Raw genomic sequence first — 15,301 nt, 5'->3', positions numbered from 1 at the left:
GCTCAGGGCTCCTGTCAGCATGGACGTGGCCCCAAATCTTTCCAAACCTTCACAGTGGGTTCTGAGGAGGCCGGAGACCTGTCAGTGTGGATGTGGCACCCACTTCTCTCTTAGGCCTCACCACAGGCCCTGACAAGCCTGGGGTCTTCTGTCCGCAAGGACGCATCCCCATATTTCCCGAAGTCTACACCGGGGGTCCTGAGGAGGTCAGCGTCTGGTTGTGTGGACGTGGCCCCACATCCTCCCGAAGCGTCACCGCAGGTTCTGAGGAGGCCGGGGCTCCTGTCACCGTGGATGCGGCCCCCAGCTTCCAGAAGCCTCAACTTATGTCCTGAGGGGCCCGGAGCTCCTGCCAGAGTGGACGCGGTGCCACATGTTCCTGAAGCCTCCCCGCTAGTCCTGAGGCGGCCCAGGGGCTCCTATCAGCGTGGATGCGGGCCCACATCTTCCTGAAGCCTCACCGCGGGTCCTGAGGAGACCGGGGCTCCTGTCAGCGTGAACACGGCCCAATGTCCCCCTGAAGCCTCACCGCGGGTCCTGAGGTGCCTGGGGCTCCTCAGCGTGGACGAGACCCCACGTCCTCCTCAGGCCTCCCCAGCACAGGCGGGCTCCTGTTAGTGCAGGGGGACGAGGCCTACTGCGCATGCGCTCCCCCTGGGTGGGGCCTGGGCTTGGGCGCCCCCTGAGCACGCTCAGGCGCTGCAGGAGGCCGTGCAGGAGGCCGTGCAGGAGGCCGTGCAGGAGGCCGCGTCCCTGCACCCGGGGCTGCACCTGCCTCCTTCCAGGCTCCAGCTGAGGCCTGTGAGCTTCGGAAATGTCTCACTGAAACGGAGCCCAACACCCGTCTTCCCCAGAAATAAGGACAATGAATGGAGCCCACAGGACGCGAAATGAAATGTGGACCAGACTTTTACCATGTCCTGCAAAACTCACTCAACCCTCTTCCACTGTGGGCGGGACCGCGGGCTGGTACAGCTGCCCTGGAAACGGTGCAGAGGCTCCTCAGGAAGTTACAAATAGAGCTGCTCTGCGACCGGCAGGTGCACGGCCTGGAGCACACTCCGAAGATAGAGATGCAGTGAGACTCGGGGACACCTGCACCCCAATGTCCATAGCAGCCGGGGCCACAGTAGCCACACTGTGGAAGGAGCCTCAGTGCCCTCGGGCAGCTGATGGATAAAGAGGATGGGAGATAGATGATGGTCATAGATGATAGATAGATAGATAGATAGATAGATAGATGATAGGAATGGTACTCAGCTATCAAAGAGAAGGAAATCTTGCCATTTGCAATGACGTGGATAGAACTAGAGGGATCATGTTAAGTGAAATATGTCAGTCAGGAAAGAAAATCACCGTATGGTTTTATTCATAGGTGAAATTAAAGAAGCACAGCAGATGGACATCTGTGAAGGAAAGGAAAAACAAATAAGATGAAAACAGAGATGGAGGAAAAAGAGACTCAATCACAGGAAACAAACTGAGGGTCGCTGGAGGGGAGGGGAGTGGAGGGACAGGGTAACTGGCAGACGGGCATGAAGGAGGGCACGTCTTGTCATGAGCCCTGGTGTTATCTCCAAGTGGTGAATCCCTGAATTCTACCTCTGAAAGTATAATACACTATACTGTTAATTAATTGGGTTTAAATGAAATTAAGTTAAAAAAATCAGTTGACTGTATCAGAGTGCATTTTCTTCCAGGCTCTCTATTCTGCTCCTTCAGCTTATGCCAGAACCACAGCCCTGTGGGTTTGGTTTGTTTAAGTAGGCTCCATGCCTCGTCCACAGCCCAGCACAGGGCTAGAACTCATGACCCCGAAATCAAGACCAGGGGTGAGGTCAGGAGTCAGATGCTTAACCAACGGAGCCAGCCGGGGGCCCGAGAACCACACTGCTTTATCCTGTGTCTCTGTGACATCGTTTGAAATAGGAAAGTGCTGCGTCCAGCTCTGTCCTGCTTCTCCTATACTGATTTGCTGTCCAGGGTCATTTGTGGGGGCAGACGAATGTTACCAGTGCTTTTTCTATTTTGAAAATAGGCCACCATGATTTTGATAGGAATGACATTGGAACTGCGGGTGGCTTCTGGAACTGTGGACGTTTTAACAAGATGAAGGCTCTGACCCCACAAGCCCAGGATGTCCTCCCAAAGTCTTGTAATTTTCAGTGTACAAGTCTTACACTCTCTTGGTTCAGTCTAATTATTTTGTTCTTTTGGATGCTCCTGATAAGGGAGTCATGTCCTTAATTTCCTTTCTGAGTGCTCATTGTCGGGACACAGCAAGGCTACTGATCTCTGTTCATTTTGTGTCCCACAACTTTTCTGAATTCACTCATTAGTTCTAACAGTTTTTGGTGGAGTCTCTCGGGTTTCCTATTTCTAATGTCACATCTTCAGCAAATAGGGACAGTTTGTCGTCCCCCTTACAGGTGTGGAACATTTTCTGTTTCCTGTCTGTTGACTACGGTAGGACTTCCAGTGCTGAGAGGGGACTTCCTTGGCTTGTTCCTGCTCTTAGGGGAGACAATTTCAGGTTTTCACCCTTGAGGATGATGTCAGATGCGGGCCTTCCTACACGGCCTTTATTCTGTTGATATACGTTTCCTCAAAACCCACTATGCAAAAAAAAAAAAAAAAATTAAAAAACCCGCTATGCTTTTTATGTTGTATTTTGTCAAATGCTTTTTCTGCAACTCTTGAGAGGATCGTATGCCTTTGTCCTTTCTCTTGTTTTTGTTTTTAAGATTTTATTTATTTACCCATGAGAGACAGAGAGCGAGAGAGCAAGAGAGAGAGAGAGAGAGAGAGAGAGAGAGGCAGAGACACAGTCAGAGACATAGAGGGAGAAGCAGGCTCCATGTATGGAACCCGAGGTTGGACTCAATCCTAGGAATCCAGGATCACGCCCTGGGCCAAAGGCAGGTGCTAAACCGCTTAGCCCCCCGGGCTGCCCCATGTCCTTTCTCTTGGTAATGTGATGGATCATGGTGACTGATAGCCAGAGGGGACGCCGGTTGGAGATGGGCAAAATAGATGAAGAATATTAAGAGCGGGATCCCTGGGAGCGCAGCGGTTTCTGCAGTCATGAAGTCTCTTGAGTCCTTTATGCTTTTTTCTAGAGCCAACAGTAGGTTTATAATAGTGCTTCTGAATTGGCTTTCTGACATTGAATTGTAATCCAAATTTTGTAACTCTGTGGGAGAGAGGACTGTTTCTGATTCTTTCTTTTGAGGTGAGGATTTTCCTTCTAGTCATTTTGCTCATTGCAGAGTGGCCAAAAACAAGTTGTATTGGGAAAAGGGGGGAAAGAGAGAAGAGAAAGAAGAAAAGAAAAAGAAAAAAAGAAAAAAGGAAGAAATAAGAGAAAAAAGAAAAAAAGAAGTAAAAGAGAAAAAAAGAAAGAAAAAAAAGGAGGGGAAGCAAACAGAAATCAAAATCAAAAACAAAACAAAACAAAACAAAACCCCAAAACAAAACAAGGGGGAGTATCCTCTGATTCTGTACACTGTAAGTCCCTTGACTTCCCCTGGAACTTCCAGTGCTTCTTGGTTAATAATTTGCTTTTCCCCCCGTTGGTCTAGCTGGTCTTCTGCGGGAGGGGCCTGCTGTGCTGATTTTCACATGTTAGCACTTGGGGGGAGCTGCTCAGCCCCCTGCCTGGTGCAGGGCTCAGTGAGTGATGTTTAAGCTGCTTATCAGGTGAGGTCACTGTGAGGCTCAGTGGGGGTTGTTTACCCCTTGAGGCCCCAGGAGGAACAACCCCAGTGGCGGCAGCCAGCTCTGGAGTCCTGGATTCAGCTCCAGCAGTAACTACAGAGCTCTCAGCCTGCAGGGCCTGGATGCTCTGGGGGCGGGGCCACTGATCTGCTCAGCTGGGGCAGGAGCGTCCTTGCTGTCCTGGGCCCTCCCGGCCTCTGCCTGTCCAGGGGGAGGCCGGATCCTGGGCTGTGTCCCAGCGCCCTGTGCTCTGGGGCCTGCGCTGTTGGATTCGCGCTCGCAGCCGCGCAGCCCCCTCTGCAGGAGCCTCTTCCTCTGCCAGAGCCACCTCCAAGCTGCTCCGGACGTGCAACCTCCTCTGCGCGGAGCCTCTGCCCGAGCCTCTCCGAGCTGCTCCCAGGTCCAGCCGCGCGTGCTGCAGCCCTTTAGGGAGTTCGGCCATGGGGTGTGGCGCTCTCCCCAGGGTGCAGGTGTCTGTTAGTGTCCCAGGGAGCCTGAGAGTATCCCCGCCCTCCTGGGGTCCTGCTCTAACTCCCTGCGAGTGCCTTTCTGCCTTGGGAAGATTGGTGAAGCTCCTGCTTCTCCAGGTGGGGCTCTCCTGTCCTGGGGGTTCTCGCCCAGGTCTTAGACTGGCTCCTCATGGGGCCCCTCCCCCTTGGAAGCCTTTTATTTCTCTCCCCCCACCCCGCCCCAGCTTCCTAACTTGATAGAAGCGTGAACTCTTCTCACTGTAGCATTCCAGCTGTTCTCTCTTTAACTCTGGCCAAATTCGTAGATTTTCAGGATTATTTGAAGGTTATCTAGGTAGTTTGGTGGGGACAGGTGACTTGGGGACCCTACTCTTCCGCCATCTTCTCCATGAATCTTTTTAATTCTTCTCTAATTTCCTGGTTGACTCATTCATCTTTTAATAGGATGCTTTTTTACCTCCATGTGTTTGAGGTTCTTACAAATTTCTTCTTGTGATTGAGTTCTAGTTTCAAAGTATTGTGTGAAAATATGCAGGGGATAATCCGAATCTTTTGGTATCGATGGAGACCTGATTTGTGACCCAGTGTGTGGTTTATTCTGGAGAAAGTTCCATGTGCACTTGAGGAGAATGTGTATTCAGTTGCATTCAGATGGAATGTTCTACATGTATCTGTGAAATCTATTTGGTTTAGTGTATCATGTAAGGCCCTTGTTTCTTTGGTGATGTTTTTCTTAGAATATCTCTCTTTTGCTGAGAGTGCCGTGTTGAAGTCTCCTACTATTAGTGTATTATTATCTATGTATCTCTTGATTTTGGTTATTAATTGATAGATATACTTGGCAGCTCCCATAATAAGGGCATAAATGATCATGATTTTTAGGTATTCTTGTTGGATAGACCCTTTAAGTATGATATGGTGCCCCTCTTCATCTCTTACTACAGTCTTGGGATAAACTTTAATTTATCTGTTATGAGGATTGCTACCCCAGCTTTCTTTTGAGGACCATTTGAATGGAAATGTTTCTCTACCTTTTTATTTTCAGGCTGGAGGTGTCCTTAGGTCTAAAATCTGTCTGTTGTTGACAGAATATATATGGGTCTTGCTTTTTTTATCCAGTCCAATACCCTGCATCTTTTGATGGGATCATTTAGCCCATTTATGTTCAGAGTAACTATTGAAAGATATGAATTTAGTGTCATTGTATTACCTATACATTCCCTGTTTTTGTGGATTGTTTCTTTGGGCTCCCTCTTTCTTTTACAGGGTCCCCCTTAATATCTCTTGCAGAGCTGGTTTGGTGGTCACATATTCTTTCAGTTTCTGCCTATCCTGGAAGCTCTGTATCTCTCCTTATATTCTGAATGACAGACTTGCTGATAAAGTATTCTTGGGTGCATATTCTTCTCATTTAGTACACTGTATATATCATGCCAGACCTTTCTGGCTTGCCAGGTCTCTGTGGAGAGTTCTGCTTTTATTTATTTATTTATTTATTTATTTATTTATTTATTTATTTATTTTATTTTTAATATTTTATTTATTTATTCATAGAGACAGAGAGAGAGAGAGGCAGAGACACAGGCAGAGAGAGAAGCAGGCATCATACAGAGAGCCTGAGGTGGGACTCGATCCAGGGTCTCCAGGATCACGCCCTGGGCTGCAGGCGATGCTAAACCACTGCGCCACCGGGGCTGCCCGAGAGGTCTTCTTTTAATCTGATATATCTCCCCATATAAATTAAGAATCTCTTGTGCAGAGCTGCTTTAAGGATTTTCTCTTTATCTTTGGAATTTGCAAGTTTCACTATTAAATGTGAAGGTATAGAACGGTTTTATTTATTTTTTTGGGGGGAGGATTTTCTCTTGGATCAGAACCTGTTTCCTTCCCCAGGTTTGAGAAGTTCTCAGCTATGATTTGTTCGAATATACTCTGTGGTCCTCTTTCTCTGTCAGCCTCTTCTGGAATCCCAATTAGATGTATATTCTTCTTCTCAAGCTATCATTTATTTCCCTAAGCCTTTCTTCATGGGCTCTTCCTCAGATTCCTTCCTTTCCATCAACTTGTCCTCTATGTCACTTACTCTCTCTTTCACCTCATTAACCCTAACAGTTAAAGCATCTAGTTTGGACTGCATCAATTATAATACTTTAATTTTGGCCTGATTAGATACCAATCTTGCAATGATACAGTCTCTAGAGTCCTTTACGCTTTTTTCCAGAGCCACCTGTAACTTTATAATTGTTCTTCTGAATTGAATTTCTGGCATCATATTAAATCCACATTCAGTAACTCTGTGGCAGAGATTATTCTTCCAGTTCTTTCTTTTGTGGTGAATTCTTCCTTCTAGTCATTTTTTCCAGTCCAGAGTGGCTGTATGAGTGGGGTGAGTCAAAAATATCAACTATGACCTAAGTAAAATACACCCTAGATGATTCCATAGAGGTCAGAGACCAGTAAATAGAAGAAAAAGAAGAACAGAAGAAAATAAATGAGAGGACCACTAAAGTGAAAAACCAATTTTAAAACAAAGTAGTAAAAATAAATAACTGAAAACCAAATACAAAGAAAAAAATAAAATAAATTAAAAAGTGGGGAGGATGGTTGTGTTGAGGAAGTGATGGTGGCTAGAGAATGTAGTTTCCCTAAGGGGACCTAGAGGGTTATCCTCTTGAAACCAAGAGTGTATTTTGTTGGGATCCCTGGGTGGCTCAGCAGTTTTAGGATGTTAGAAGACGCTCAATCCCAATTTTATATAAACAAGCGATACTTATAGAAAGCCCCAACATCAACCACAAAAGCATAAACAAGATAAAAGAGGGGGAGAGAATGGGAAGGAAGAGAGAATATAGTCTCACAGGATGAACCAAGAAAGTATTCCACATGGTTCTGGGTATATTTTTGTCTCTGTGTTAGAAGGTACTAACTTCCACCATTGTAAAACAATACAGGACAGAAAAAAGCAGAAGCCCATATCTCATAGATCTACCAAAATTAATTGAAAACATTGAAGGGAATCCAGAAGTGAAAAGTATATCTAAGATGTGTAATTGTAGAAATAAGAAAGTCAAAAAGGAAAGTTTAAAAATGAAGAGGTGGTAAAATATTGTAGTTAAGGTGGGAAAAGAGAAAAAATATAGGAATTTTTAACCTGATATAAAAATAAGTCATAATGAAAAAACAAAGAAGAAAAGAAAAAACAACCCTCAAGTTCTATGTACTATTTTCTCTCAGTCCTGAAGCTTTCCAGTGCTGCTTGTTCAGTAAACTTCCTCTTCCCCTGTTCTTCCAGCTGGTCTTCTGGGGGAGGGTCTGCTGTGCTGATTCTCAGCTGTGTGTGCCTGGGTGGAGATGCCCCACCCCCTGCCAGGTGTCAGGGCTCTGTGTGAGCTGTTTACCTGTGAGGCCTTTGTTCCCTGGCAGCCCCACCTCTCCCAGGTGAAAGGGGAAAAGAAGAGGAAAAAATTGGCAGTGGCCACATTCCCAGCTCTGGAGTCAGGAGCTACCCATGGATGCCAAACTGCAGCCTCCCAGCCCACACTGGCCTAGATGCTCCTGGGTTTTCTGCACAGTTTTCCAGGCACCCCGTGGCAAGACAGTCTTCACTGTCCTGTGCCGTCCCCACTGCCACCTGTCTTGGGGGAACACAGGATCACTGGCTTAGTCTGCTTGGGACTTTTTTTTGCTGGACCCATGCCCTAGGGGCCGCCTTTCCCAAAGGGAACAGAGGACAGCCACCTCCATCTGTTGCAGGCTCTAGGGTAAAGGGAGCTCTGGAGCCAGCCAGTGTAACCAGCGGGCTTCTCCCAAATGCCCTGGAGGGCTGCAGCGCTTCAACCCTTTACTGAGATTGGACCGTGGTTTGCAGTGATCTTTGTCCCAGGCGCTATTCTTTTTTTTTTTTTTTCCAGGCGCTATTCTTAAAGTGTCTCCAGGGATCTTGATGCTTCACTGTCACTCCTGTGGTTCTGCCCGATTTCCCTGCTAAGCACTTTTCTGTCAGAGAAAACTCAGGTGTGGATTTTTAAAGGTCCTGCTTGTCCAGGATTGGGCTTTTGTGCCTGGAGGCTTTCACCTGGCTAGTGTGGTTCCCCTCCCCAACTGTATTTCTTTTTTAATTTTTTCACTTTCCTACCTTGTTAGAAGCAAAACGTTTTCTCTCTACCATTCCAGCTGTTCTCTACCTCTCATGTCAAATTCATAGGTGTTTTGAAAGCTATGAAAGTTATCTAGGTAAGTTTTGAAAGTTATCTAGGTAAGTTAGTGAGACCAGATGAGTTGAGGACTCCTACTCTTCCACCATCAGTCAATCTTGTGTTGTTTTAGATGTTGCCTCAAATCATCAGTAACAACAACCTCCATGAATGTGTACAAATACAGATTCCTGTTTGATATATGTTGAGAGAAGGGGAGAACATATTGAAATTGATAGGTAAGTATTTGCAAGTTATCTCAATACTTCTTTCCTTTATACTCAATGCCAAATGTGGGACTTCACTCACAATTGCCCTCAGAAATAGCATAAAATTATGCTATAATTGGACCATATAACCACAATAATTTATGACTTTTTTTTTTACTTTAGAAAAAAGGGTCCTGGGATCCCTGGGTGGTGCAGCGGTTTGGCGCCTGCCTTTGGCCCGGGGCGCGATCCTGGAGACCCGGGATCGAATCCCACGTCGGGCTCCTGGTGCATGGAGCCTGCTTCTCCCTCTGCCTGTGTCTCTGCCTCTCTCTCTCTCTCTGTGTGACTATCATAAATAAATAAAAATTTAAAAAAATTTTTAAAAAAAGGGTCCAGCAAACAAGGCCCTAGATACGAGGACACCCAAGCAGACTAAGCCAGGGATCCTGTGTTCCCCCAAGACAGGTGGAAGTGGGGAGGTCACAGGACAGTGAGGACTCTCCTGCCACGGGGTTCCTGGGAAACTGCAGGAGCATTTAGGCCAGTGTGGACTGGGAGGCTGCAGTTTGGCATTTATGGGGAGCTCCTGACTCCAGAGCTGGAAATGTGGCCACTGACACTTTTCATCTCTGACTTTGATACTTCTCCAATAAAGGGTTCCTATTTAGTCAGTAATTTTTCAGTCACAGTAAAAATAATAAGATAAAGAGGTTTAGAGCGTCTGTATTGCTGCAAATGAAAATAGGACAAGCATTTCATATGCAGTTGTGCACGTTGCACACATACACACACGTACACATGTGTGTGCATACACACACATAAACTAAACCACGTTTCCAGGGTTCATTAGAGGAAGCACTTTTTCACTGTCAAGTGTAAAATTTTCAGCAAGATGAATCAGAAAGATTTTACTGCATTTTGCACAGATATTACCAATCTTATTCTGTGGGAGCCAAGCAGGACAGATGATTAAACAGCATTCTCCAAATAGCCCTAGATCATCATTCCCTCAGTTTCAGGGCTGGAAGTCATCATCAGGGGTCCCCTAAGGCAGGCAAGCAGTACCAAAGTCACTGTCACAAGAAATACCTCATGGAAGTCACTGCCTGCCACCTGTAGCTACTATAGCCTCTAGGCAAATGCCACCCAGCAGTCATGTCATCACAATAGTTAGACACAAAAGAGCAGTTCATAAAAACAGGCATCAAACCAGGCACAATTTTCATCCTAATCTATAAACTTTAGCCTGAACAATGAAATTTAATCACCAAAAATATGAAATATTAAGGTTTTGGATGATGGGATGACCCATGTTATCTTTGGACATTTTGTTTAAAAGATGGTCACACTGGCACTTAAAAGATAAATTGGAAAATAATATAATGCAATTGGACAAATAAATATGATTTTTTAAAGGAAGTCTTAGCATATTATCTATTGCTTTCCTCTTGCTTTGGTTCCATTGATAATTTCTCCCCAAGTTTTCTAATAAGTTCTGCTAGGTCTTCTGAAGTCTGAGTTTTTTCTTCAAGGAGTTCATAGCGGAGGCTTGAGATATCCTGCTTAATTTCCTTCAGTTCCCCTTTGAAAAACAAGAGTGAGAGGAAGTCAACTGTAAATACACATGCAGAAACTCTAGTGAAATCTAGTGATTCTGGAACAGGATGAAGCCAGTCCCAATTCCACACACATCTGTAGTTTGAATCCTTTCAAAGGAAAAAACTTCCTAATGGGGCAGATTTCTATTTTCTCAGCTAAGCTTTTGGTTAATGAAAAGGCTATAGAGAAAGAATTATAACAAATGTTCCAAAAAGGAGGCAGTGGTGACAAATGTTTGCAGGAGTAAAAAAGAGGCAGTGGTGACAAATGTTTGCAGGAGTTGGGGGCAAGAGTATTTGCTTTTTCCAACCACCTCCTCCTCTCTGAAAGCCAACACCAAAAGCAAGAGTCACTTATGCAGCAGGTGACATCTACCCCAACTGTGGAGAATGAGCACATTTCCCTGGATGCTCTAACAGCCTGACAGTTGGAGGAACCTCATCTTTCCTAACCCTGGAGGCTCACCCTCCCACCTCTCTCCTTTCAGCTTCCCTGCAGCCCTCACTCCTGCTCGGGGCCAGCTGCTCTCTGTTCAACTCACCTTCATTCACTTCGTCACTCTCCTTATCTACCTGGGCTTGTAGCACATATCTCTTAATGAGCCTCTTCATAATTTTCTAGACAACGAAAGGAGAAATCAGCTCAGTTTTATGTTTGTGACAAATCTCTCATTTGGAATAAGTGTCCAAGTCTCTCTTTCCTAAGGACTTTAAGGAGTGATAGCTAATAACAAAGATTAAAATGATTTATCTGGCAAGGAATGCATACTGTCAGCAGGTAATTAATGCAATTTTTACATTACCAGAATTAATGACTCCGAAGTTAATTCTTGAGAAAGGAATAAGTTTAGAGCAAACATCTACTCCCCGATGTTCATTGCGTGTACTCTATTTGCAAAGTATTAGAGCAAAACACAGCCTTTTCATTGGGGAGGTGAAAGGTATGGATAGTACTGCATGTGGAAACCAGAAATTAACCAAATGCACACTTGTTACTGCTTTTTTGACTTCCTTTACCAAGAAATGTAATCAGTTTTGACTTTATACTTGCTAGTAATTCAGAAATGACTAGTGTCATTATAACAAAGTTTCTCTGGTACCTGGACTTCTACCATGAGAATGTTGCTTTTACCTTCATGAAAAGTAGCAGGATCAGTATCATGTGCAGGAAGTCCTGGGTGGATACATAGTTAAGCCAAGTCTTACTCTAAACCCCAAATTAAATGTTGGACAGTAAAATTCCACTTTTAAGAACTTATTCTAAGAATGTAATTGGGTGCATGGACAAGTAATTCATCATAGTATTACTTATAATGTAAAAAACCCCTTCAAGTCATCAAAAGGAAATTATTTTAATAAATTATTATATACTTAGTACAGTGAGATAGTACTTAGTACCAATGCTTAGTACTTAGTACAGTGTGAAAGTACTTAGTACTTTGTATAGTACAAAGGAATACTATACATACATTAAAATTAGTATGAATATATGTTTTGTGAATGTTTTAAATAACAGTTGTTATTTCAATATTAACTCATTTATATAATGTCATGTATACACATATATATATAACAGTGAAGTATATGTAAAATTATATATATATACACATATAATCACCTGGCAGAAGATCACCAAAAGTGAGTAGTCTTTAAATCTCAGTGGTAGAGTTTGAGGTACATTTTTCTCTTTTATGTATTTTTTTTGTGAGAATAGACTCTTCACAATGAACATGTAGACTCTAAACTCTGGTATGCCAGGACTTCATCTGTTTTATTTACTTATGTACCTCCAGAACTTAGAAAGTACAGCCACATATGAGTCGAATTCATGAATTATTTTGATATTGAGGAAAACAACATAATAGATCATTTTCATTTAAAGAATCACATGGTGGGATCCCTGGGTGGCTCAGGAGTTGGGCACCTGCCTTCGGCCCAGGGTATGATCCTGGAGGCCCCAGGATCGAGTCCCACATCGGGCTCCCTGCATGGAGCCTGCTTCTCCCTCTGCCTGTGTCTCTGCTCCCCTCTCTCTCTCTCTCCCTGTGTGTGTCTGTGTCTCTCATGAATAAATAAATAAAATCTTAAAAATAATAAAGAATCACATGGTTTGGGATTTCAAATATTACAAATAACTAGCCTTAGTTCTTTAAAAAAATCATGCTTACCTGATACTGTCTTGGAGGATTATTGAAACTGTTTAACTGGAAATCTTCTGAGCTCCTTACACTTGATTGTTTACTATGCCCAAGCTGTAATTTGAAAAGAATTAGAAATTCCTCTTTTTCTTTTAAATAATGTGAGGAGATTTATTAGTTATATATAGGAATTTATTAATTACATATGTACATTTTAATTTAATTTGCTTGGCAGTCTGTCTTCCAAGATAAATCATAGAGCTTATGTTGTGTGCTCAGCCACTCAACAGCTAATTAGGCTTCTCTGAGGAGCTCACAGACTTCATGGCTACTGATCATGTCATGAGAGTCATGCTTTAATCTGCCCCCAGGTAAGTCTCCAATGGAGGGAAAGGCAAACAAGTTGGGAGAGTAATGGTGGAGATCTCAGAAGTCCACTAATCTTAGGAGGCCAGCATAAATGACCGCAGCATCCACACCTGCAGGAGGGTGTGATGGGGGTCCCGGAGGAACACCAGCATAAGACTTGGTTGTGGGACAGAGTTCAGGTGCCAAGAAACAATTAATTAATGTATTTGAATTTTAGAATCTGTATACTATCATATTTGGGCAGTACTTTTCAAAAAATATATTGCTTGAACAGGCAAATAACAAAGATCTAAAGCAATCAGTAAAAAAGGTTGTAACATACCATATTAACATGCTAAGAGAATGATTTAAAAACTCTTTATGGCATTTTCTAAAAAGAAAAAATGGTTTTAAAAAGAAGTAAGTAAGAAAACTTGAGCAAAACACAGCAGCTCCAATTTGCTTGGTTTTTTGTTTGTCTGTCTGTCAGAGCACAACTGTATTCCAGCGGACAAGAAATTTCAGGACCATCTTCAGAAACAGCCATGATTTATATTTCCCAATGATAACTAAGCTGCTCTAAGTAAAGCTCATTGAGAATTAAAATCCTTAAATTCAATGCTTTGATGCTTTACATGGCCACATGCTAAATTAAAACAGCTAGTCAGAAAGGTAATAAAAGGGAAAGGAGAAAAAATGAGTGGGAAATATCAGAAAGGGAGACAGAATATGAAAGACTCCTAACTCTGGGAAACGAACTAGGGGTGGTGGAAGGGGAGGTGGGTGGGGGGTGGGGGTGACTGGGTGACGGGCACTTGACGGGATGAGCACTGGGTGTTATTCTAAATGTTGGCAAATTGAACACCAATAAAAAATAAATTTATTAAGTAAGAAAAAAATAAAACAGCTAGTCACACATTCATCCTTTGAACAAGTGCGTATGGACTGAGGGTCCTCTGTATGCGGGTGCTGTGCTACAGATTCTGGGTATTCAATGAAGAATAAAACAGGTACAATCCAGCCAAGTTATTATAACAGGGGAAATACAGTAAGGCTGGTAAGGCCCATAAAACACAATATGCAATTTTCAAAACACTATGTAGATAGCATGCCTTTCCATGTAGCTATTTCTGCTTTTCTTTGGACCTAATAGTGTCAGCAAAATATCCACATTCTTTTACTTTATATTAACTTTGGAAAACATTAAGAGAAAAGTATACTATTGACAAAATTAACCAAAGAGAGGCAGCTTGGATTCTTCAAAAGAGCTCTTGACAGAATGTGAAGACGGAACTCTCTGGCTCTGCCACGGGCTGCTGTGCAGCAGTAGGGGAGATGCCAGAACCTTCTGCACTCAGACTATGAAGGGAGCCCCAGGAGACACCTGTGCTCCTTCAAGTCCTACTAATATATTAATCTGTGAGACAAACGCAAACTTCAATGATATTTTTAATAATGTAAGTTTTAATATTTATATTTTAAGAATGTAGTTATTCCTTTATTTTTATGGCAGTATAATTCTTCCTGGCTTTGACCAGGATTTGTGCCATAAGGGCTTCATTACATGTGATGACTAGATTCAAGCTCACTTTCATCCCCCATGTGTTATGATAGAGCACGGAGGGTGAGGACAGATTCATAGCAGAAAAGGGAGTCCTTGGCCTCATGCCTTTGATTCATTTGCTATCTATTCATGAACTGTCAGCCTCATGATTGAAATAATCCCTTCTGTCATTAGAGGCCACTAGTATGTCCAAAAGGTGTTCATGGAAGGAGTAAAGTGAAAACTTATGTTTCTTTGAGATTTTTTTGAAGATGAATGTGTAGGCAGGCCTTCATGCTTGATATGCCAATCATCGGCAAGGCAGCTCACAACACCACACACCTGTGGAGATCATCCTTTTGGGATTTTTTTGGAACTGAATATTATATTAACATCACAAGGCCCTCTTTCATTTCCTCTTTTTCTGATTTAAGTCTGTGTTTGCTATTCTACTCCCTGAAACAGCCTTTGCCTCTGGCTGAGTGTTTACTCTGCCTAACCCTTTGGGTTTTAGCTGAAAACCTAAGCTCCTCAATAAGCCCTTTCCTGCTCACTCCATGAAAAATAGATCCCGCACAAGCTAGGCCTCTTGTATCCTTTCTAATGTTTCACAATTGACAATTATTTTATTCACTGGCTTGGTTATGTGTTTACTGTCTATATCCTCCTGGGCTCTGATGGAAGGAGGGATTTTGTTGGCCTCATCTTGGTGTCGCTAGAGCCAGCCTGACCCTTGACAGGTGCTCAGAAAGCACTGGTTGGTGAAATGAAGGAAGAAGTACTTTGGAGTCACTGATGGGGTTCACTTGCTTTCTAGACACCTTGCTATACGAGACATGTGCAATCTAGGTTGATAAACCAGTTGGTGGCAGCTCAACTAAATGGTAAAGATACAAGTGAAACAAGAAGAATGAATTTAAGGCATGAGGCAGATGCCCTACACTGGGTGGCATAGAAGAAGTAACAGTGGCAGGAATGCCAGAAAGTGGTACTCTGTTCATCTGAGAATGTGTAGGAGTGTAGATGTTCCAGAGTACAGATGTTGAGTGTCAATAACCACAGCTACTGGGTGTTCGTACAGT

General features: G+C 43.4%; 1 protein-coding gene across 1 annotated transcript in view; it reads right to left on the bottom strand.

Annotated features, from left to right (window-relative positions):
• Positions 1-9,485: 9,485 nt before the first annotated feature.
• TRPC6 (transient receptor potential cation channel subfamily C member 6) overlaps positions 9,486-15,301 on the bottom strand; it is a 110,771-nt gene continuing 104,955 nt past the window's right edge. Inside the window, exons 11-13 of the mRNA XM_035716257.2 lie at positions 12,359-12,442; positions 10,733-10,808; positions 9,486-10,174 (exon numbers count right to left, since the gene is read on the bottom strand). Of these exons, the coding sequence (XP_035572150.1) occupies positions 10,023-10,174; positions 10,733-10,808; positions 12,359-12,442 (312 nt within the window). The 3' untranslated portion in view covers positions 9,486-10,022. The remainder of the gene's footprint in view (positions 10,175-10,732; positions 10,809-12,358; positions 12,443-15,301) is intronic.

The sequence above is a fragment of the Canis lupus genome, chromosome 5 (genome assembly GCF_003254725.2).
Source record: "Canis lupus dingo isolate Sandy chromosome 5, ASM325472v2, whole genome shotgun sequence".
NCBI classification, from domain to species: Eukaryota; Metazoa; Chordata; class Mammalia; order Carnivora; family Canidae; genus Canis; species Canis lupus.
This window is presented reverse-complemented; position numbering and strand designations above follow the sequence as displayed.